General features: G+C 29.7%; 1 protein-coding gene and 2 pseudogenes across 1 annotated transcript; 2 read left to right on the top strand and 1 right to left on the bottom strand.

Moving 5' to 3' along the window:
* The first annotated feature begins 9,294 nt into the window (after positions 1–9,294).
* On the top strand, positions 9,295–13,417 carry LOC111291606 (uncharacterized). Its single transcript, XM_089748786.1, has 2 exons — positions 9,295–12,438; positions 12,875–13,417. The coding sequence occupies exon 1, from the start codon at positions 9,378–9,380 to the stop codon at positions 12,072–12,074; it is 2,697 nt and encodes an 898-aa protein (XP_089604912.1). The 5' UTR covers positions 9,295–9,377; the 3' UTR covers positions 12,075–12,438; positions 12,875–13,417.
* LOC111307976 (MDIS1-interacting receptor like kinase 2 pseudogene) lies at positions 12,177–13,278 on the top strand (annotated as a pseudogene).
* Positions 13,418–15,458: 2,041 nt separating the features above from the next.
* On the bottom strand, positions 15,459–22,202 carry LOC149513494 (DNA-directed RNA polymerase V subunit 7 pseudogene; annotated as a pseudogene).
* Positions 22,203–23,385: the final 1,183 nt, after the last annotated feature.

Genomic DNA, 23,385 nt, shown 5'->3' with positions numbered 1-23,385 from the left:
TTATCAAAATTTATTGTTTAGATACTCATTTAAGTTAATCATTTAAAAGTGATTCAAAACTTAAAAATGTATATTGTTGCTTAATTTAGAATTTTTTGAAAGATTTTTTTATGCTTTTAAAGGATAATTTTATAAAATTGATCAATAATTGTTTATATGTTCATTTAAATAGTTTAAATTAATCATTTAAAATTGTAGCGATTTGACAATATTTATCACACAGACATACATGTATGAACATAACAAGTAGCGAAAATTAAACATAGAAAATTGAATCCAAAATCGAATCTATTTGTTGTGAACATCATAATTGGTATGCATATGATTTTCAAACATGAGTTTAGTTCATACCTTAAGTTATGGATTAGTATGACGTGATTTCCACCGTTCAATGGAGTTTTGAGTTCTAGTCCTCAATTGTCCCTTTATTTTATTTTATTTTATTTTTTTGTTTTCTCTTTCAAGTTAATCACTTTTTTTTTCTATTTCTTTTTTTTCTTTACTTAAAATTAGAAAATAATTTTGGAAATTTAATATAAAAATTTATTACACAATAAATTAATAAATAACTTTTAATTATTTATTAATGAAATCATTATTTGACATAAAATAATTTTATAATAATTTTATAATTTTATAAATATTAAATAATTTAAATTTTTTATTACATATAGTTTTAGTCCAACGTCTTTAATGATTTTTTTTTAATTATATTTCATTTCATTATCATCATTGGTTTTGTATTCAAATACATTCTACCACTAATTTTAATTTTTTATTATAATAATTTATTTTATATCTATCACTGATTTTAATTTCATTAAAACTAATTTTAACATCCAACCAAATATATCCAAAGTGATTGTAAGATCACGTAAATCATGAACAACGTGAAAGACTTATGAAGTCTTCCTCCAAGTAAGATGTTTCTAATCTTTTTTTTTCTTTTCATTCTTTCCTAATATATTTTAATTTTAAACAATTAAAAAAATTTTATAAATATATGAATATGTTATCATTAATTATTATATTTTATTAAAAAATTCAAATGAAGTAAAAACATATACTCAATAGAAATAAAAACTTAAGTAAAATAAATTACCATAAGTGTAACTAGATGTCCTTTTTTATTACACTTGAATTAATTTTTAATTCTCTACATCTTTTTTAATGCATAATATTATACATATATATTAATTTGCCTCACCAATTATAATTCCTGGATCAGTTATGCAAGACAGTGAGTTTATTTCAGTTTCAAGCACTAATCCTTGTTAAAATTTTATTTTTCCTTTTTTATGGAAGGCAAATTAGCGGTGGCCACGTATTTTGGCAAAACAAATTTATTCATATTCATGTATATTGCGTATTTGGCTATAAAGTGCATTTAAAAAGGCATGCAAAGTAAGAAAAATAAAAATTGTTGAAATATTTTACTAAGTTGATTGATGCATTATTTTTTCTGAAATAAAATTTAAATTTATTTTCTTAAAAAAGGAAAAACAAAGAAATTTAACTATAAGCGTAATTAAGTGTTAAAAGAAATCAATAATTGGAATTTTTTTTGTGTCGATTTAGCATGTAATTTGTTTGATATTGAAGCACTATTTTGGTATTACTGATTATCTTACATTCTCTTTATTCAAAAATATTGTATAACTAAATGTAATAATAAAAATAACAATATATTAAGTCTTATATTCTATAATATGAGATAATAATCTTCTTTCTTTAGTCAAAAAACCAAATGTAATGCTAAATATTAGAAATAATTCTTAAGATTCTTTCATCAATCTATTAGAATTTTTAAAAATATTTCTTCATCTCAACAGTATTCAAAAATTTTATTTATTTTTTTGAAGAGGCTCTATCGTCAAAAAAAGATTTAATTACTTTTTTTCTTTGTCTTTATTGAAAATATATCTAATTATTCCACCATTTGGGCTAAATTAGAAATATCTTCTCTTTTTAATTTCTAAATTTTTCACCATTTAGGCCTATTTAAAATTTTTTTTTGGTTTTTTTATTTTTGGAAACAAATAATAGGATAATTATTTTTATTGAAATTTCATTTAAATTCTTGCATTATTTGGGACAAATTTAAAGAAATTTCTCACCTAAACAATGCTTAAGAATTTACCATTTGAAATTTCTAATATTCTAATCCTTGGATAATTGTCAAATATTTTTAACCAAAAATTTTTTTGTTTGGAAAAGAATACAATTACTTTTATTGAAATTTCATCCAAATTATTCCACCATTTGAGACAAATTTAGAGAAATTTCTCACTTGGAGATTTCTTAAAAAAGTTACCATTTGAAATTTCTAAGAATCTCATCTTTGGGTAATTTATATTTAATTCCAAAATTTTTATTAATATTTTTATTTATTATTTTTTAATTGAAAATAAATATTAATTATTATTATTGAAACTTTATCTAAATTATTTCACAATTTGGGATAAATTTTAAAAAAATTTATCACTGAAGAATTTTATTAAAAATTTATCATTTGAAATTTTTAAAAATTTCATCATTTAATAATTATTATTTATTCTAAAAAAATATTTTATTTTATTTTTTTATATTTTTTTTCTAAAATTTAATCACGTAAAAATACTTTAAAAATAAACTAAAAAAAAAACCAAAATAGGAAAATAATTTGGCTTGGCTACAGATAAGGAAAGGGAAGCCACTAGAATGGTGCAGCTTGTGGCTCAGCTCGACTGGAGCCAAGGACAAAGACAAAGGTCGAAAGTGGTTTAAGTCATCTGCTAGAAAACATGCAGACTTTGGATTTTTTTAGATGCCTAAAACGACTTCGTTTAACAACAGTATAAAAGGCTAAATTCCTTTTTTTCTCAGATTTTTCTTTCCCTTCTCTCTTTCCTCTTCTTTTTCTTTCCCTTTCTTTCTAAAACCCAAAAAACGCAGGCTGAATCTTCACTGGATTCTAAAATATCTCATCAAAATCTAGGTTGGTTCACTAAAAATTCTTCGAAAGTTCATCAGTTTCTAAAAAACTAATGCTGAAAATTGAAAAACTCACCAGAATCTAGAAATCTCACTAAACATTCGTTGAAAATTTCAAATATCATTGAAAAATTCAACTGAAAATTGAAAATTTTCTAGAAAAAACCCAAAAAATCTTCAAAATTTTTTTTTAACTGGTTTATGCTTTTCTATGTTTATTTTCCCCTCTACTTTTTTTTATCTATGTATCTATCTGATCTTTGTCTTTCTCTCTATCCTTGATTCGTTGTGTGTTGAGGCTTGATTAAGGATTGTGTTTATAGGGTTATGATCCAAAGAATCTTATATCAATAGAATTTCAATTCATCTTTTCAATTCCTACTTCAATTCTGATTTTAACCCAGATTTAACAACCACAGAGAAACAATCCTAAACGGATCCAACCTCTTTAAAGTTTTCCTATTTTTTGTTTTTTTTCATTTTTTATTATTTATTTTTTAATTAACAGAAACAAGTAGAACCCTATACAAATTGAGGTGTTTACGTACTTTTAAGCCATGGTTGTTGCCAGAATTGACTCTTTGTAACATGTATTTTATAATCTTCTCAATATTCTTACATAATAGTGTATTGATTAGATATATTTCTTACTTAATAGAGCACATTGATTAGATATATTTTTTTGAGCATAGTTGGCTTATACATGAAGTTTATACATGAAGTTAGATGAAAAATGCAACGCTTATAGTTTTGGGGTTCTAATAATGGAAGTTCTTATGGGCAGGCATCCCAGTGATCTTTTTTTCATGTTTATCATCATCGGCACCAACATTGGTATCAACATCGATACCTAATGACCAACATATTTTACTTAAAAATGTGATAGATCAACGTCTCCCACCACTAGTAAACCAAGTTGTAGAGGATGTAATCTACAAAAGTAGCATTTGCATGCTTGAATGGCAATCCCAAACTTCGGCCAACCATACAACAGGTTGCTTAAGCCCTTACCTATCAATCGTTTCCATTGCCCAATCTTTTCATGATCATCAAATTGGGAGAACTCTTGGTCATGGAGTTTGTTTCTAATTAAATGCTAACAATTTGGATTATAATTCTAGGTACGTGTATAATTTGCTTTCTCAATCTTCTTCTTTCTCTCCTTTGTAATCAAATGTTTAAGCACTCTAATATATACATATATATATATATATATTTGATTCACAAATAATGACACTTTGTTAATAAATAAAATTAAAATTATTTACACCGTTAAAAATAAATTATTTTTATATATATGCAACATTGATAGGTTAATAATAACGAATCACTTATATATAGTAGATGGAGAATTTAATGAGAAACTAACATAAAAAGAAAGAGAGATTAGGGAAATTTTTTTGAGTTTTAGTTTCTCAGTATTATTGGATAGTAACATCGTTGTTTAGAAACTTTTGGTTGAAAGCTTCTTTTCCATTTGTATCAAACATTTTTTATTTTTGTTTTTGTTTTTTTGAATTGGAGGTAGGTCAGTCATTTTAATGTTACTTTTTGACAGAAAAATAGATGCACTTATTATTAACTAAATGTTTATGTTCAAAAGTTTTGTTTTCTTGCAATTATTTATTGAATAAAAAATAATATTTTTATGATTTCATTTGGATAAACATAAGATGACTGAACCTACACAAGCATGAAAAACAACAGGACTTGGAATGATATTAAGAAAGAAGCCATGATTTGGATAGTTTAAATGGAATACATATTTTGTTAATTATTTAAGTATAAATTACATTGGCCAGCATGGATGATCATGCATTTTTTCACCCCTTTCCAGTTAATTTCCATGAAGAGTAGTAAATGAGTCAATGTGGTACATCCACGAGTCAACTCAAGACCGCAAGTCAGGAATGTGATGAAAACATACCGGCATTGATTGAGTGTGATCAAATCATGAATGACGTGAAACACACCCTGAAAGACTTCTCAAGTCTTCCTCCAATTGACATTGGTGTTAATTTTATATGTTTCTACTTTTTCTTCTTTGTCTTTTTTTTTTATGTTTTTTTTTTCTTTATTAAGGTGGAAAATTGATGAACATTTTAGATACAGAGGGTCTGGAAAAGAGAGAAAAAAAATAAAAAATAAAATTGATCATTTTATGGGTCATTCAAAACAACGCACCCGTACGCAGACCCGTGTGTCGACTCATGTATGGCCCGACCTTTATTTAAGTTTTTTTTTTTTAATTTTGATTTTTTTGATTTTATCTATTTTTTATTTTTATTTAATTATTATTTTTTAAATTATAGAAAAAATAAATGATTATTTTTTTCCTTTCTAAAGAAATAAGTAATAATTTTAATAAAATATAAAATCAAACCAAATGGTAATTTTTATCTAAAATAAAAAAATAAAAAAAAAGATTAAATTCCCAAAAAATAATTATTAAGGAAAATAAAAAAATTCTATTTTTACTTAATTTACAAGCAAAATTATTTCCTAAATTTTGCTAAACTATTGAGATAATTCACGAATTTATTTTTTCATAAAAAATAAAAATGCTACAAATAATAAATAAAATAAATAATTGATTATTTGAATAAATCTATTAAGATGTAATTTAAAAAAAAATTGAAAGAGTTTAGTTTTTCTTAATTATTGTAAGTAAAAGCATTTTTAGATTTCACCAAAGAGAGGAGATAATCTAAAAACTTGTTTTTACTAAATAAAGGTTAATTTAAATAATAAAAAAAATAAAAATAATGATAAAATAGAAATAATAAAAAAACAAAAAATATTAATTATGCATTTAATTCGGTTAAATCTTTTAAGTAAGAATTTTTAAAAAAATTGAAAGAGTCTTATTTTTTAAAATTTTTCTAAGAAAAATAATTTTTTGAAATTTTCCAAATAGTTAAGATAATTTTGAAATTAATTTTAAAAATGAAATATATATATATATCTTATGATGAAAATTTATGAATTTTGTAAATGGTTAATTTTTTCAAAAATTTAATAAATAAAAATATTTTTTATAGAATCCATCAAAGTGTTGGAAAATTTATAGAAGACAAAAATAATAATTTTTCACAAAATGATAATAAAAACTGCTTTTCATAAATAATTTTTAAGGAATTAACTTTAAATATTAAAAAAACTGCAGTACCAAAATTAAAAGATAATACGTATTTAATTGATACCATTCTTTAAATGGATGATGTGAGGGTATTAATATATTCCTCACTCGTAATAGTACTTTCAGGCTCAATCCTAATTTCACAAACTAAAATCTAATTTAATAAATCTTAATTAACTTTAAGATTTTTTTAATTAAAAAAATGATATTTTAATTAATCAATCATATCTAATTAAAAAAAATTGATAATCACGTTATAAATTTTTATCAAATTTAACAATCGAGTTTTCGCACAAAATATTGTTATTACAGTTGAAATTTTATTAAGTTTTCATGTAAAATAAGGTTTAATTAAAAATAATATTTTATGATACCATTTGGATAAACATAAGATAACTGAACCGACACAAGCATGAGAAATAAAAGGACCTTGGAATTATATGCAGAAAGAAGCCATGGTTTGGAATATTTTGTTGATTATTAGGTATAAATTACATTGGCTAGCATGGATGGTTAGATATTTATTCAGCCCCTCTCCAGTTAAAGACTCGTAAACTAACTTGTTCATGGCAATAATAAATTAGTAAATGTGTTACACGAACGAGTCAACTCGAGATCGCAAGTTATGAATGTGGTGAAAACATGTCGGCATAGATTAAGAACATATTAGGGTGTGATCAAATCATTGCAAATGCACGTCATGAATGACGTAAAACACTCCTTGAAAGACTTCCCAAGTCTTCCTCCAATTGACGTTGGCGTCGATTTTAGATGTTTCTACTTTTTCTTCTCTTTTCCTTCCTTTCGCTTTTTCTTTTTTTTTTTTCCTTTATTAGGGTGGGAAAAGGAGAAAGGCAGTTAACTAGGTGGGCAGGTAGGGTCTGAGTGGTACATATTTTGCTCTTATTCTAATTTTAAATCAGTGCTATGCACAAGATGAATAAATTAATTATAATTTTTATGGCATTTATATAACAATATTTAAAAATTAAATGCAATTTATTAGGACTTAATTCTTCAATAAATAATTTAAATAAACAATTGGTCAATGAAAAATAAAAATAAAAACATATTTCACTTTTATTATTTTGATAAATGAGAAAACTTAAAATATATAATCTTGTATTAACTAGTATATGTCATCGAATTTATTTGCCCAAGAAAGTAAATGAACTTTGAACATGTAGGTATCCTTAATAAAGATACATAAACTCCATTCAAACCTCCATAATTGATGCAGTTGTCATATACTTGCTAATAGAGATGCAGTTGCCATTAAAAATTGTCACCCGTAACTTTGCAATCCAAATAATTTTTTAGTGTGACGTGGTTTCCACCGTTCAATGGAGTTTTGAGTTCTAGTCCTCAATTGTCCCTTTATTTTATATTTTTTTTGTTTTCTCTTTCAAGTTAATCACTTTTTTTTTTATTTCTTTTTTTTTCTTTACTTAAAATTAGAAAATAATTTTGTAAATTTAATATAAAAATTTATTATACAATAAATTAATAAATAACTTTTAATTATTTATTAATGAAATCATTATTTGACATAAAATAATTTAATAATAATTTAATAAATTTATAAATATTAAATAATTTAAATTTTTTATTACATATAGCTTTAATCTGATGTCTTTAATGATTTTTTTTTTTTCATTATCATCATTGGTTTTGTATTCAAATACATTCTACCACTAATTTTAATTTTTTATTATAATAATTTGTTTTATTTGTATCACTAATTTTAACGGCCAACCAAATAGATCCAAAGTGATTGTAAGACCACGTAAATCATGAATAACGTGAAAGACATATGAAGGGTTCCTCCAATTGAGATGTTTCTAATCTTTTTTTCTTTTCTTTTCATTCTTTTCTAATATATTTTAATTTTAAATAATTAAAAAATTTTATAAATATATAAATATGTTATCATTAATTATAATATTTTATTAAAAAATTCAAGTGAAGTAAAAACATATACTCAGTAGAAATAAAAAATTAAGTAAAATAAATTACCTTAAGTGTAACTAGATGTCCATTTTTATTACACTTGAATTAATTTTTAATTCTTTACATCTTTTTTTATGCATAATATTATACATATATATATATTAATTTGCCTCACCAATTATAATTCCTGGATCCGTTATGCATGACAGTGAGTTTATTTCAGTTTCAAGCACTAATCCTCGTTAAAATTTTATTTTTCTTTCTTTATGGAAGGTAAATTAGCGGTGGTCATGTATTTTGGCAAAACAAATTTATTCGGATTCATGCATACTGCATATTTGGTTATAAAGTGCATTTAAAAGGGCATGCAAAGTAAGAAAAATAAAAATTGTCGAAATATTTTATTAAGTTGATTGATGCATTATTCCTTTTCTGAAATAAAATCTGAATTTATTTTTTTAAAAAAAGAAAAACAAAGAAATTTAACTATAAGCGTAATTAGGTGTTAAAAGAGATTCAATGATTTGAATATTTTTTGGCGTCGATTTAGCATGTAATTTGTTTGATATTGAAGCTCTATTTTGGTATTACTGATTATCTTACATTTTCACTATTCAAAAATATTGTATAACTAAATGTAATAATAAAAATAACAACATATTAAGTCTTATATTCTATAATATGAGATAATAATCTTCTTTCTTTAATCAAATAATCAAATGTAATAACCAAATAATCAAAAATAAAAATACTATTAATAATTTTCTTTCTTTCCAATCAAACGCCTTTATAAAAAATATGATTATGATGCAAATTTACTCAAAGTTGGAAAGTTTGCATTTTTTAAAGCAATGGATTTGTTTTTTAGCACCTTTTCTTTTCTTTTGAAAAAGTAGAAAGATCTGCGTCATTCTGTCTGCTTTTTTTTTCTTTTTGAAATGTTGGCTACTTTTTTATTACTGAACCAATGAATGTTAAGCATAAAGTTATGGCTAAAAAATTAAAAGAACCTAAAATGTGAAAACACTAATATTTCTCAGCATGATTTTGCGAAAGCGATATCAGCCTCTGTTTCTTTCTGAAACTGGGATCAAGCCCTTACTAAATTTCTTCTTCTAGGCTATGGTTGGATGAAGTACTTGAAGGGTGTTATGTATTTCAAGCAAGCTTTCCGAAAGTCAAAAAATAAATTCGTTTCCACATGATGTGGATGTTTCATAGTGACTGAAACACTCTAGTTTTTTGCATAAATACCTGACCATGCCAATTTAATTTACAACAACTAACAAACAATCTTTTTTGAACCATCCAAATTATGGCATCCTTCATAATACCATTCAAAGCCCTTTTCTTCCTTATAGTGGTCCTGCATTGGTCTCCCTCTGTTCTTGCTTCTTCATCCTCCATTGCTGCAAATGAAAAAGAAACTCTTCTAAAATGGAAAGCTAGCCTTGACAACAACACCCAAACTTTGCTCTCTTCTTTGTGGGTTGGAGACAGCCATTGCAATTGGGTCGGAATCACTTGCAACAAGGCTGGAAGCATCACCAATCTAAGCCTTCCAGATTATGGGTTCAAAGGTACACTTCATAGTCTCAACTTCTTGTCCTTCCCCAACCTCATGGGTCTTCACCTTCCTAACAACTCACTGTATGGGCCCATTCCCTCACACATTGGAAATCTTTCCAAGCTCACCAAACTTGACTTGTCCAAGAATCATTTCTCCGGAAATATTCCATCAAACATAGGAAGGTTATTAAGTTCACTTTCTATACTCTATCTCCATGAAAACGATCTCACTGGTCCAATAACTATTTCTATTGGAAGCTTGCACAATTTGTCCCGACTTGTCCTCTTTGACAATAGGCTCAGTGGTTCTATACCTAAAGAAGTTGGAATGATGAGGTCACTTGTTATGCTTGATCTTTCAGTGAACTACTTAACTGGTCCTATCCCAGCATCTCTGGGAAACCTAAGTAACTTGGTATGGCTTTATCTGTATGGTAATAACCTCTCTGGTTCTATTCCCAATGAAATAGGACAGCTTGGATCTCTTACCACAATGCAACTGTTAAGAAATAATCTCACTGGTGTCATCCCTAATTCCATAGGAAACTTAACCAATTTGTTAAGTCTTAAACTCTTTGAAAATAAGCTTTGCGGGTCAATACCTCAAGAGATAGGGATGCTTGTATCTCTTACAGAACTTATTTTATCGGATAACAATTTCTCTGGTTCAATCCCCGCTCCCATAGGAAACTTAACCAAATTGTCTAGTCTTTACCTTTCTGAAAATAAGCTTTCCGGGTCAATACCTCAAGAGATGGGGATGCTTGTATCTCTTACAGAACTTATTTTATCGGATAACAATTTCTCTGGTTCAATCCCCGCTCCCATAGGAAACTTAACCAAATTGTCTAGTCTTTACCTTCCTGAAAATAAGCTTTCCGGGTCAATACCCCAAGAGATGGGGATCCTTGTATCTCTTACAGAACTTATTTTATCGGATAACAATTTCTCTGGTTCAATCCCCGCTCCCATAGGAAACTTAACCAAATTGTCTAGTCTCTACCTTCCTAAAAATAAGCTTTCCGGGTCAATACCTCAAGAGATAGGGATGCTTGTATCTCTTACAGAACTTACTTTATCTCAGAACAGTTTGTCTGGCTTCCTTCCTCCAACACTTAGCAATGTTACTCATTTGGAATCATTACAATTATCAGACAACCATCTTTGTGGTCCATTACCTGAGAATGTATGCCTCGGTGGACAACTCGTATATCTTGGGGCTAATAACAACAATTTGAGGGGTCCGACCCCATCAAGTTTAGGAAACTGCAAAAGCTTGTACAGAGTTAGGCTTGACGGAAACCAGTTGACAGGAAATATATCAGAAGCTTTTGGTATATATCCTAATTTGACTTATATTGCATTAAGCAACAACAAATTTTATGGTGAACTTTCGCCAAACTGGGGGCAATGCCATAATCTAACAAGCCTACGAATCTCCAATAATAACATTTCTGGAAAGATACCACCTCAGCTGAAGCATGCAACTCAATTACGCGAACTCGATGTCTCTTCAAATCATCTCATTGGTGAGATTCCCAAGGAATTGGGAGCATTGACATTGATGTACAAACTTTTGCTAAGTGGTAACCAACTTTCAGGCAAAATTCCACCAGAGATTGGAGTTCTTCCAAATCTAGAACATCTTAACTTGGCATCAAACAATTTGAGTGGACCGATTCCTATTCAACTTGGAGAGTGCTCAAAGTTATTGAACTTGAATTTGAGCAAGAATAAACTTGGAGAAAGCATTCCACTTTCAGTAAGCTACATAAATGGCCTTCAAAATCTAGATTTAAGTCAGAATTTACTTATTGGGGAGATACCACAACAGCTTGCAAAATTACATTCCTTGGAAACATTGGACCTTTCTCACAATATGCTCAATGGTTCCATCCCAAATTCTTTTAATAATTTGCAAAGTCTGACTGTTGTGAATATATCTTACAATCAATTAGAAGGCCCTATTCCTAACATTAAGGCATTTCATGAGGCTTCATTTGATGCCTTCAGAAACAATAAGGGACTATGTGGTAATGCCACTGGACTAATGCCTTGTGCTGTCGCTGCTAGAAAAAGCACCAAAGTCATCATTTTCATTGTGCTTCCACTCTTTGGTCTTCTTCTTTTGCTCTTTATCATAGCTGGAAGTTTCCTTATTCTTCGCCGAAAGAACCAAACCAGAAAATCCGAGTCAATCGAGGCAAAACTTGGAGATTTTTTCACATTGTGGGGATATAATGGAAGAATACTCTATGAGAACATTATTGAAGCCACTGAAGATTTCAGCTCCAACAATTGCATTGGTTCAGGAGGCTATGGAGCTGTTTATAAAGCTGCGCTACCCATTGGTGAGGTGGTTGCGGTGAAGAAACTTCACCAATCTGAAGATAGCATGATTTCCAACAACTTGAAAGCCTTTGAAAGCGAGATTTATGCTTGATCAGAAATAAGGCATCGTAACATTGTGAAGCTGTATGGCTTTTGTTCACATCCAAAGAACTCATTTTTGGTTTATGAGTTTGTAGAAAGGGGAAGTTTGAGAATGGTGTTAAGCAACAAGGACGAGGCAATGAAGTTGGATTGGGAGAAGAGGCTAAATGCTGTAAAAGGAGTGGCCAATGCCTTGTCTTATATGCATCATGACCATTCACCACCGATAATTCATCGAGACATTTCCAGCGACAATGTTCTTCTGGATTTGGACTATGAGGCTCATGTCTCAGATTTCGGCACAGCCAGGCTTTTAAAACCTGACTCTTCCAATTGGACCTCACTTGCTGGCACTTTCGGGTACATAGCTCCAGGTATTTATTGATATCTTTTTTTTTTTTAAAGATACTTTAAACATGTCATCGTTCAATTAAAAGTATTAGTTTTGTGTGTAAATTGATGCGTTAAAACAAAGTTCAAGTAGTATTATATATGATTGTAATTTTTCAAATTTTAAGTATCAAATTAAGAATTTTACTACAATTCAAGTATCAAATGTATAATTAATCTTTGAAGTTTAACACTTAATTTTTTAATATTTAATAGATCAAAACTGATGAACCAAATGTAAAATTTTGTTAGAACCTATGAATGTCAATTTTAAAGTAATCTTCTAAACATTTACAATTTTTTTTCAACATTATTTAATAATCTTCGCAATATTCTTTATTCTTACATAATAGTGTATTATTGATAAGATATATTTCTTGCTTAATAGAACATATTGATTAGATATATTTTTCTAAACAGAGTTGGCTTATTCATTGAAAGTAGACGAGAGATGTGATGTTTATAGTTTTGGGGTGCTAACAATGGAAATATTTATGGGGAGGCATCCTGGTGATTTGATTTCATGTTTACCATCATCGTCATCGGCACTGGCATCAACATCGACATCAATACCAAATGACAACCAACTGATTTTACTTAAAGATGTGATAGACCAACGCCTCTCACCACCGGTAAGGCAAGTTGCAAAGGATGTTGTCTCTACTACAAAGCTAGCATTTGCATGCTTGAATGGCAGTCCCCAACTTCGGCCAACCATGAGACAAGTTGCTCAAGCCCTTACCCATCAATCGCTTCCATTGCCCAATCCTTTCTCAATCATAAAATTGGGAGAATTGTGGGATCATGAAGTTTGCAGTGACTAATATTAAGGTGCTAACAATTTGAATAATAATTCTACGCATGTCTATTTGCTTTCCATCTATTTCTTTTTCTCTTATTTGTATTGAAATGTTTAAGCACTTTATAATAAAGCTTTTGTAGTGAATCAGCTATGACATAGAATAGTTGTGTTTAAGCACTCAATTTGTATGTTCAAAATTTCTTATTTTTGAAATATAACTAATGGCCAGACTTAGAATTTCGACTTGCAATATCAGTTGTAATATTCTACTGAAGTACCGATTTGCTACAGTACTTTCATTTTGGAATACTATTGCAATTCTAATATGACTTTTTTATTTGTTTGAACAAACAAAGAATACAATTGGTGAGCATACCAAATTACAATAAACACAACTTCACACAATAATCTTTTGATTTTATTATTTATTCACCATTTATTCTTATACATACTCATACACATTATTTCTCACAATTTCATTTTTTTAACCTTTAATCATTCACTGCCTTTGAAATCATTCAAAATTTAATTGTAATTATATTGAGTACACTTGAAATGGATTTGAGTGACGATTTTGAAGAATATATTTTTAACTTGTACTATTTTTACTAAAATGCTAAAAATGTTGTACTTTTCTTTCTCAAATAAACTTTTATCTATTTTTTATCCAATTGAAAGCATAAAACATTATTTTTATTTAATTAAGTCTTATTTTACATGAAAATCACTAAAATTTATTATTTTTACCATATCAATGACAATAATTATCTTTGTTACATCAATTTATGCATTTCAAAACATAAAAATTTAAGTTGAACTGTCATTTACATAATATCTAACGAATGGCTTATGTAATAGGCCACGTTAGCATCTAAAGAGTTTTTTTATTTTTAATATATGTTATGTAGATGTTGGCATCATAAAAAGAAATATGGCATATATGTTGATTTAGCTAGAAATAATATTATTTTTTTCAATTTTCATCCTAGACAAAGAGCTTAATGAAACCAAATTATACTCAAATTGAATTAGACAAATATAATTTTTTTAAAGACTTAATTAGATATAATAGAAGGATGAAGGCTTATATGAAAAATTCATGTGATTGACGAGTCATTGATGACATTGAATTTCAAGCCTGCTAGTTAGTCTTCTATTCAGATTTTGAAAAAAAAAAAATTTGGTGATACGATAAGATAGTCTTTTACTCATGAAGAAAAGGAGAAGACTTGAGGATTTGAGTTCCAAGAAACAATGTACCATTTGTTTGGAGGAGTTCTTGGTTGGAGACAAAGTTGCCTTTGATGCCTTGTAGGCATGTTTTCCATAATGATTGCATTGTTAGGGGGAATTTTCAAAAATTTTGCAAACTTCTTTATAGTGTTTAAAATGAGGAGATAATACAATAAACAATCTTGCTTTGATATAATTGCATAAAATCCACGGCAATCGATGGATGAATACATTTTACCCAAATTTCTTGGAATGTTGCCAGTTATCTCTACGTTAATTAGTCACACATCAGAATTGACATTTTTTGAAATATTGAATTTATTTGTATAAATAATTTTTGGAAAAGATTTATAGATATGGTGGTGGCAATTTTATGTGTTATTTTACTTCATATTGAAGTATTAGAGTAAAAAAAATTTTGGATGATTGTGGGTACAGATCATTCGGATGATACTCATATTATTTGAAATTAAGATTATTGGATTGTATTATTTTGAGTTTAAATTATTATATTTTAAAATCAAATCAATTTATTTTAAATAATAATTTCAAATCAATTTTCGAATTATTTGAGTTCGAATCATTTCAAAGTCATATTAATTCAAGTTTAAATAATTTTGAATTTGAGTTGAACAAATTTAAATTGTTAATTTTTTTTTAACCAAATTACATAGAATCAGGTCCATATCTAGACAGATTTAATGTTATATATTATTATAATTATTATTGTAAAATAAAAATATTAATGTTATTTTGAAAAATTATTAAAATTTTATTTATTGATTGCTATCCAAATTGAATTAACTAAATATAGAAAGAAGTTTGATTGAGAAACAAAGAATGATCTTAGAAGCAAAAGTACTAAAACATGAGAAATGAAATGGATTCTACAAACAATTAACTAAATCATAGCAATTACTTCCATTAATTCTTCTCTTTAACAAATGTAGAAATGTGAAACCAATTTGATTTTGATTCTAAATAAATAAATATATTTACCTTCACTACTTTATATTCACAGCTTACATCTATAGCTGTGTGTGCAACAAAGCCTTTTCGATCAATCTAATAATGGTATCATCTCTTCTATGTCCCAACTTTTCTTCTTTCTCATCCTTGCATTGCTTCAATCTACACTAGTCTTTGCCTTTGGTATCCTTTCAAATTACTTCTTTAGCTACTGCTCCATCCATTGAAACAAAAACCCTTCGAAATGGAAAGCTAGACTTGCCTAGGGGTGAGCAATTGTTCAGTTGTCGATTCAAATCAGTTTTAAAAAACTTCAAAATCCAGAAACCAATTTAACCGAACCAAGTTATACAAAGCTAACATCATAAGTAAGCTCTAGAATTCAACATCTTTGTCCAATCGAATTTACAACAACTAGAATAGTTCAACATCTAACACTCTTACTGTCAACTACTTCCTAAGAAAGCAGTAACAAGTACATCCGAATCATACAAAGATGAAACAAAAGTTATATTCAGGAAACTGGTCCTAAGTAGTCACCTTCCAAACTTACCAATGCCTGAAATTCCCTCTCTGCTTCCATCCACTTTGTTCCAATAAATCAGATGACAACATCCTTATCAATCTTTGAGTGCTTGTCATTCATGAAGATAGCGTTCTCTCCAGGCACATAATTGTAGTCGGGCATTTTTACGTGAGACAGATAGATGTTTTGGATTGGTCCACACTTAAAGAATACTCCATGTTTTAGTACCTTGTGTACAACTCCTTCCAAAATCTATCCTCTGAACATCTTGAAGGTGATTCCACTGAAGACAACAGGGAAAAGCACATCCCCAGTGTTCTGTCTAACTCTGCCCTCTCCAATGCTCTCCAGAGTTGTTACAGCCATGACATATCCAAGATCCTTGGTGGCCTTCTTCCGAGCAAATTCATCCAAATGGCGGACCACTATAGCCTTTTGGAGCATCAAACCTTTGGCATCCAAGCTGTCAGCAAGAATTATGACATTCCATGGCAACTGCACCTTGACAAATATTCTGCAACTGCAATTAACATGGAAATGTAAAAAAAAAAGAAAAAGAAAAAAGGTAATTCGCAATGAAACGAATGTCCTTAGAGTAAAACGGAAACAGTATATTAATCTTGAAGAACTCAAAAATTGATTTAGTCCTATCCCAATATCAAGTATGTTAAAGCCAAATTTCAACAATCCAAACATAAAAGATTGAAAAAGATTAGTTTTTAACTTTTGAAAATTTACCAGATTGTAATGAAATAGAACCATACAATGCCCATTTCACATGATCAGCAATACATAGCAGCAAACCCAGAATCAAAATAAAGCAATAATAAACAGATAGTACCATAGGAAAACTGTAGCATTTCCTTCAAGAACAGTCAAAACATTTCTATCATCTTATTCAATACAAGCCGGTCAAACAAAATCCAATTGAAAATCATATCTTTTAAACTACAAATGCATACTAGTTTAAACCAACCAATGTCATAACGTCTAGATCCAGGGATCTATCGCTAGACATTGACTTGAAGGAGTCACCACCAATCTTTTTTATTTAGGTGCGATTGACCACCTAAGGAATTTATCCTTTTAAAGAACACTTAAGCTTAAGGGTCCCTAAAAGAATAGGTTCAGGTCTACTAACCAGAACAGGGTTCGGGAGTTTGGTTACGTGTAAGGAAGGTTATAGCACCCTCACAACGCCCATCAAAAGATGATACCAGCTTAATTTTGTGTTATCAAATAAGCCTTAAAATTTATCAAGTAATTAATTATTGAAAATTATTCTCAATTGACTCTAATACTTTTAGCAGAAAGTTGAGAAAATTCCCTCACCTCAAGAGAATGCAAGAAAACTACTGTTTCACTTGCAGAGGCTCCATCGTCGGATTATTTAACATTAAAGAAAATCCAAGAAAATAAAAAGGAAAAAAAATGATTGCTTTAAATATAAATCCTTTCCTCTTAAAAAATCCATTGCTTTTGTTACAAGAAAAAATGATACTTTCAACTTTTCCCCAAAATATTTTTTAGAAACTTATTTTTAAGGAAAATTGATACTTTCAACTTTTCCTCAAAAATATTTTTTTTGAAAAACTTAGTTTCAAGAAAAATTGATACTTTCAATTTTTCCTCGAAAATATATTTTTTTTAATTTTATTTAAAGAAAAGAAAATAAATAAAATAAAATAAAAATTGAAAATAAAAATAAAGAAAAATAAAATAAAATAAAAAGTATTAAACAATTCTAATCTAATCAATAAATAATAATAATAAATAATAAAAAAATGAAAAAAAAAACTAGGAACGGCTCTGCTCGGCTTGGCTTTGCACTCGGGTCACACGCGGGTCACATGCAGGTTGGCGCTCAGGTCGGATATTGGCAAAACGCGCGGAACCTATGGGTTTACTAACGCAAAAACGACGTCATTTTTGGGAGGGTATATAAGGCTGAAGGTCGGTTATGTAAGGCTAAAGGTAGGGCTTTTTTTAGAATTTCCTTCTCTTCTTCTCTCTCTTCCCTCATTTTCCTTTCCCCTCTCTCTAAACAGATGAAGAACTCCAGTTGAATCTCGTCGAATTTTGGAAATTTTCATCGGAATCTGAGTTTTTCGTCGAAAGTTCACCGAAAAGCTAATCGGTTTCTGGAAATAGTCACCGAAAACTGGGTAGCTGGCCAAAAAATTCAAACTTTGTTGAAAAAGTCATCGAAAAATTCAAACTTCGCAGGAAAATTCAACTGAAATCTAAAAAATTTTCAAAAATTTCTAGAAAAAAATTTGCCAAAATTTCTAAAAAATCCTGAAATTGCCTCTGACCCTTCTAGACGCCTTTTTTCTTTCTCTTTTCACTCTTTCTCAATCAGTGTCTGCGTTTCTGTGTTCTGGTCCTTTGATTCGTGGATCTATTTATAGGGATTGATCAGAAGAGTTTCTGATCAATCCCAACTCCTCCTTGGATTAGGATTCAATCCTTGAATCCAATATGGACTCTGATTGAATCCCAAATCCACAGTAGAATTCTCAAATTGCATCTCAATCTCAGTCGAATAAAAAGAAAAAAAAATCAAATCAAATAAAAAATGTTAATAAATAATTAAAAGAAAATAATTAGATAAATAAAATATAAATAGATAAATAATAATAAATACATACATATACTAACAGATAAATAATAAAAATAAATATATATATTAATAAATAGTAATAATAAATAAATAAATACATAAGATACAAAAAAATATAAATAAATAAATAAAAATATAAAATACAAAAATAAAAAAAATAAAATGGGCCTACCCATTTGGACCAAGCCCAATTGATCCGAGCCTGGACCAAATTGGGTGTCTACAGCTGCCCCTCTTTGCACATTTTCTGTGAAACAGAAATTACGCAAAGATGTAGACACCCATTCAAGACTCTACTCGACCCTTTTATTTTTTTCATTTTTTTCGTTAAAATTCTGATCAAAGCTCTTCTAAGTAGAGGCTTAATGACTTTGAAAAACATATACAAAGCTCCTCTAAGCAGAGGCTCAATGACTTTGAAAAACATAAGCAAAGCTTCTCTAATCAGAGGCTCAAAAACTTTGAAAAATAAATAAAACTCCTCTAAACAGAGGCTCAATGACTTTGAAAATAAATAAAGCTCCTCTAATAAGAGGATCAATGACTTTAAAAATAAATAAACAAAGCTCCTCTAATCAGAGGCTCAACGACTTTGAAAATAAATTAATCTCCTCTAAATAGAGGCTCAACGACTTTTGGAAAGTAAATTGCTCCTCTAATAAGAGGCATCACAACTTTAAAAATAAATGGCTCCTCTAAACAGAGGCATCACAACTTCAAAAAATAGATTGCCCCTTGACAAACATGTCCAAAAGAGTTGAAAATCATGTTTGCAAGAATTTTAGGAGATTATGCCCAAAGGTCTTACAAATCAGCCTTGATACCGAGAGACATCCTATTCCAAGGATTAGAAACTTACTTGATAAGCTTTTTATCAAATTTGAAAATATCTTCACATTTGTCTTCTTTATGTGGGATGTTGGAATACCCTTAATTCTTGAATTTATGCACTATATTTTCTTAAATGTAGTATATGCTATGCAATGCATATGAAATTCAATGCATGCTATGCAAATGTTGGCTAACTAATTCCTATTCAATTGTGGTACTCAAGTTTCTCAAGCTCTTTTCTTGGGCATCGAACCCTTTGATTCTTCAAAAACCAAGTTACGTTATTCTTTCAAGATCGAGCTAGTGTAACTCTAAACTATCTCTTCCATCTCTTTCCAAATTCAATGTCTTTATCAAGAAATGAACATCTCGATTTTGCCTTTATCACTATTGACTTATTCAATGTAATGTAAAAATCTTTCATGCCATTATTCATTCATCAATCATTATTTCAAACTCAAAAAGTAATAATGCATTTGCACATTTCTTCCATTGTAGGGTATTAAGAAGAAAAGAATAAGAATGGTTGAGAAACAATCACCAGAAGAAGCACACAAAGAGTGAAATAGAATGTCTTTTATTAGCAAAATGTTGGCAAACTTTGGCCAAGGAAGAATTACAAGGATAAGTATGGGGGACAAAGCTCAAAAATGAACAATTGGATAATCATGATAACATATCTCAAGGTTTTTCTAAAAACCCAACCATTTGATATATTTAACAACTTAGAGCTCCTCCGAATTTGCTAGTCTCCATGCCAACGAATTTTCAAATTTGATACTGTATTCTCTTTATCTAAGCTACCTTTCAGGTTTTTAACTTAGATAAACCCCCTATGACTTAAACCGCCCTTTTAGGGTTTTCGTCTTGAGTCCTCCTTTTTCATTCATTTTTTTTTTCATTTTTCCTTTTTTTCATTTTTTCTTTTTCATTTTCTTTTTTCATTTTTTTCTTTTTTTTTTCAAGCATAGTATTTCTTTACAGCATCAGAATTTATAGGATAGGGTAAATCATTTCCATCCATCTCAGTAAGTATCAACGCTTCAACCGAGAAAGCCTGTTTCACCACATACAGTCTTTCCCAATTCGGAGTCCATTTTTCTCTATTATCGTGCTGGATTGAGAGAATTTTCTTCAAGACCAACTCTCCTTCTCGAAAGCAACGGGGTCGAATCTTTTTGTCATGAGCCCTCACCATTCTTTTTTGATATAGCTGACCATGGCACAATGCAGTCAATCTTTTTTCTTCTATGAAACTTAACTGTTCATAGCGTTCTTGAATCCATTTAGCTTCTTCTAACTCAATTTCTTTTAGGACCCTCAAGGATAGGATCTCCACTTCCACTAGTAGTACAGCTTTCATCTCATAAACTAGAAAAAAGGGGGTTGCCCTAATAGAAGTGCGCACTGATGTTCGATATGCATGCAATGCAAATGGTAACTTCTTATGCCAATTTTTATAAGTCTTGATCATCTTCTCAAGAATTCTTTTTATGTTCTTGTTGGCTACCTCAACTGCCCCATTCATTTTTGGACGATATTGTGCTGAGTTATGATGCTTGATTTTGTATTGAGCACATATTTCTTGTATCATCTTACTATTTAGATTCTTGGCATTATTTGAAATAATTCTCTCCGGTAGTCCATATCTACAGATGATCTCTCTCTTTATGAACTTGCAAACCATAGATCGTGTTACATTTGCATATGATGTTGCCTCCACCCACTTTGTGAAGTAATCTATCATCACAAAAATAAATCTATGCCCATTAAAAGCCTTTGGGGTGATAAGACCAATGACATCTATGCCCCACATTGAGAATGGCCAATGTGGTGCCATAACATGTAAAGCAGATGGCAGAGCATGGATCTTATCAGCATATATTTGCCATTTATGGCATTTACGAGCATAGTCAATACAATCACTTTCCATTGTCAACTACTAATATCTTGCTCTCATAATCTATCTCATCATCATATGTCCATTGGTATGTGCCCCACATATTCCATCATGCATCTCTTCAATGATTTTCCTCCCTTCAGCCTTAGTTACGCATCTTAGTAATACCTAATCACGGTTTCTTTTGTACAAAATACCCCCATCCAGGAAAAAGCTTATAGCCAATCTTCGGGTGACCCTTTTATCATTTTTTATTGCTTGAACTGGGTATTGCTGATCCTTAATATACTGTAAGATATCATAATACTAGGGCTTCTTATCTTTCTTCTCTTATACATTGGAACAATGAGCTAGCATATCCTTAACATCTAGCCTGATGCGCTGAATGTCAGTATTGTTATTAATTCGAATCATTGCAGCCAGAGTAGCCAATGCATCGATAATCAGATTCTCTTCTCGAGGTAAATGGTCAAACTGGATATCTTCAAATTATTTTATCAACTCTAAAATATACTCATGATATGGAATGAGTTTTGAATCTCTCATCTCCCATTCTCCTTTCAACTGATATATAACTAGAGCTGAGTCCCCAAACACTTTTAATGCTTTCACTCTTCTATCTGTAGCAGCTTGTAAGCCCATGACACATGCCTCATATTCAGCAATGTTATTTATGCAATTAAAATTTAACCTAGCTGTTACAGGACAGTATTCTTCTTTTAGAGAGATCAGAATTACCCTAATTTCATGTCCTAAGGCATTGGCAGCTCCATCAAAATACATTCTCCAACACTTTTTTTCATGCTCCCCTTTCTCCAGTTGGGAAATAGTCATTAGATCTTCATCAGGGAATTTCAATGTCATTGGTTCATATTCTTCAGTAGCACGATCTGCAAGAAACTCCGCTATAGTGCCTCTTTTTATTGCTTTTTGGCTTACATATATAATATCATATTTCGAGAGAATTACTTGCCATCTAGTAATTCTTCCAGACAAAGAAGGCTTCTTGAAGATATATTTAATTGGATCCAATTTTGCTATGAGCCATGTGGTATGATAGATCATATACTGTCTAAGTCTTTTGGCAGTCCACGCTAATACACAACACATTTTCTCCAATGAGCAATACTTGGATTCGTATTCTGTGAACTTTTTATTCAGATAGTAAATAGCTCTCTCTTTTCGACTAGACTCGTCTTGCTGCCCCAGCACACATCCCATTGAATTTTCACATACTGTCAAGTATAGAATTAAAGGTTTCCCTGAAACAGGTGGCACCAACACTGAAAGATTTGACAAGTATTGCTTAATTTTATCAAAAACTACTTGACATTTCTCATTCCATTTTTCAGGATTATTCTTGCGGAGAAGCTTAAATATGGGATCACATTTGTAGGTAAGCTGAGAGATAAACCGAGAAATGTAATTCAATCTTCCCAAAAAACCTCAAACTTCTTTTGGTGTACTAGAAGGTGACAAGTTCTGAATGGCCTGTATCTTGTCTAGATCAACTTCAATTCCTCTTTCATTGACCACAAAGCCTAGTAACTTCTCTGACTTTACCCTAAAAGTGCACTTGGCTAGGTATAACTTGAGCTAAAACCTTCTCAATCTCTCAAATAACTTTCTGAGGCTGGGGACATGATCTTCATTCTCGCAAGATTTTGCAATCATATCATCTACATACACCTCGATCTCTTTATGCATCATGTCATGGAAAAGTGTTACCATGGCCCTTTGATATATCGCCCCGACATTCTTTAACCTAAAAGACATGACTTTGTAACAAAAAGTTCCCCACATGGTCACGAAAGTGGTTTTTTTCATATCATGTGCAGCCATTTTTATCTAATTATACCTTGAGAAACCATCCATAAAGGAGAAAATTGAATGCCTAGCTGTGTTATCTATCAGTGTATCGATATGAGGCAAAAAAAAGTTATCCTTTGGACTAGCTTTATTCAAATCACGATAGTCTACACATATTCGTACCTTTCCATCTTTCTTAGGAATGGGTACTATATTAGCTACCCATTATGGATACTTA

This window comes from Durio zibethinus, chromosome 19 (genome assembly GCF_047325235.1).
Source record: "Durio zibethinus cultivar Kanyao isolate XHJ-2024 chromosome 19, ASM4732523v1, whole genome shotgun sequence".
NCBI classification, from domain to species: domain Eukaryota; kingdom Viridiplantae; phylum Streptophyta; class Magnoliopsida; order Malvales; family Malvaceae; genus Durio; species Durio zibethinus.
Note: the sequence above shows the minus strand (reverse complement) of the source record. Positions and strands in the feature narration are given on the sequence as shown.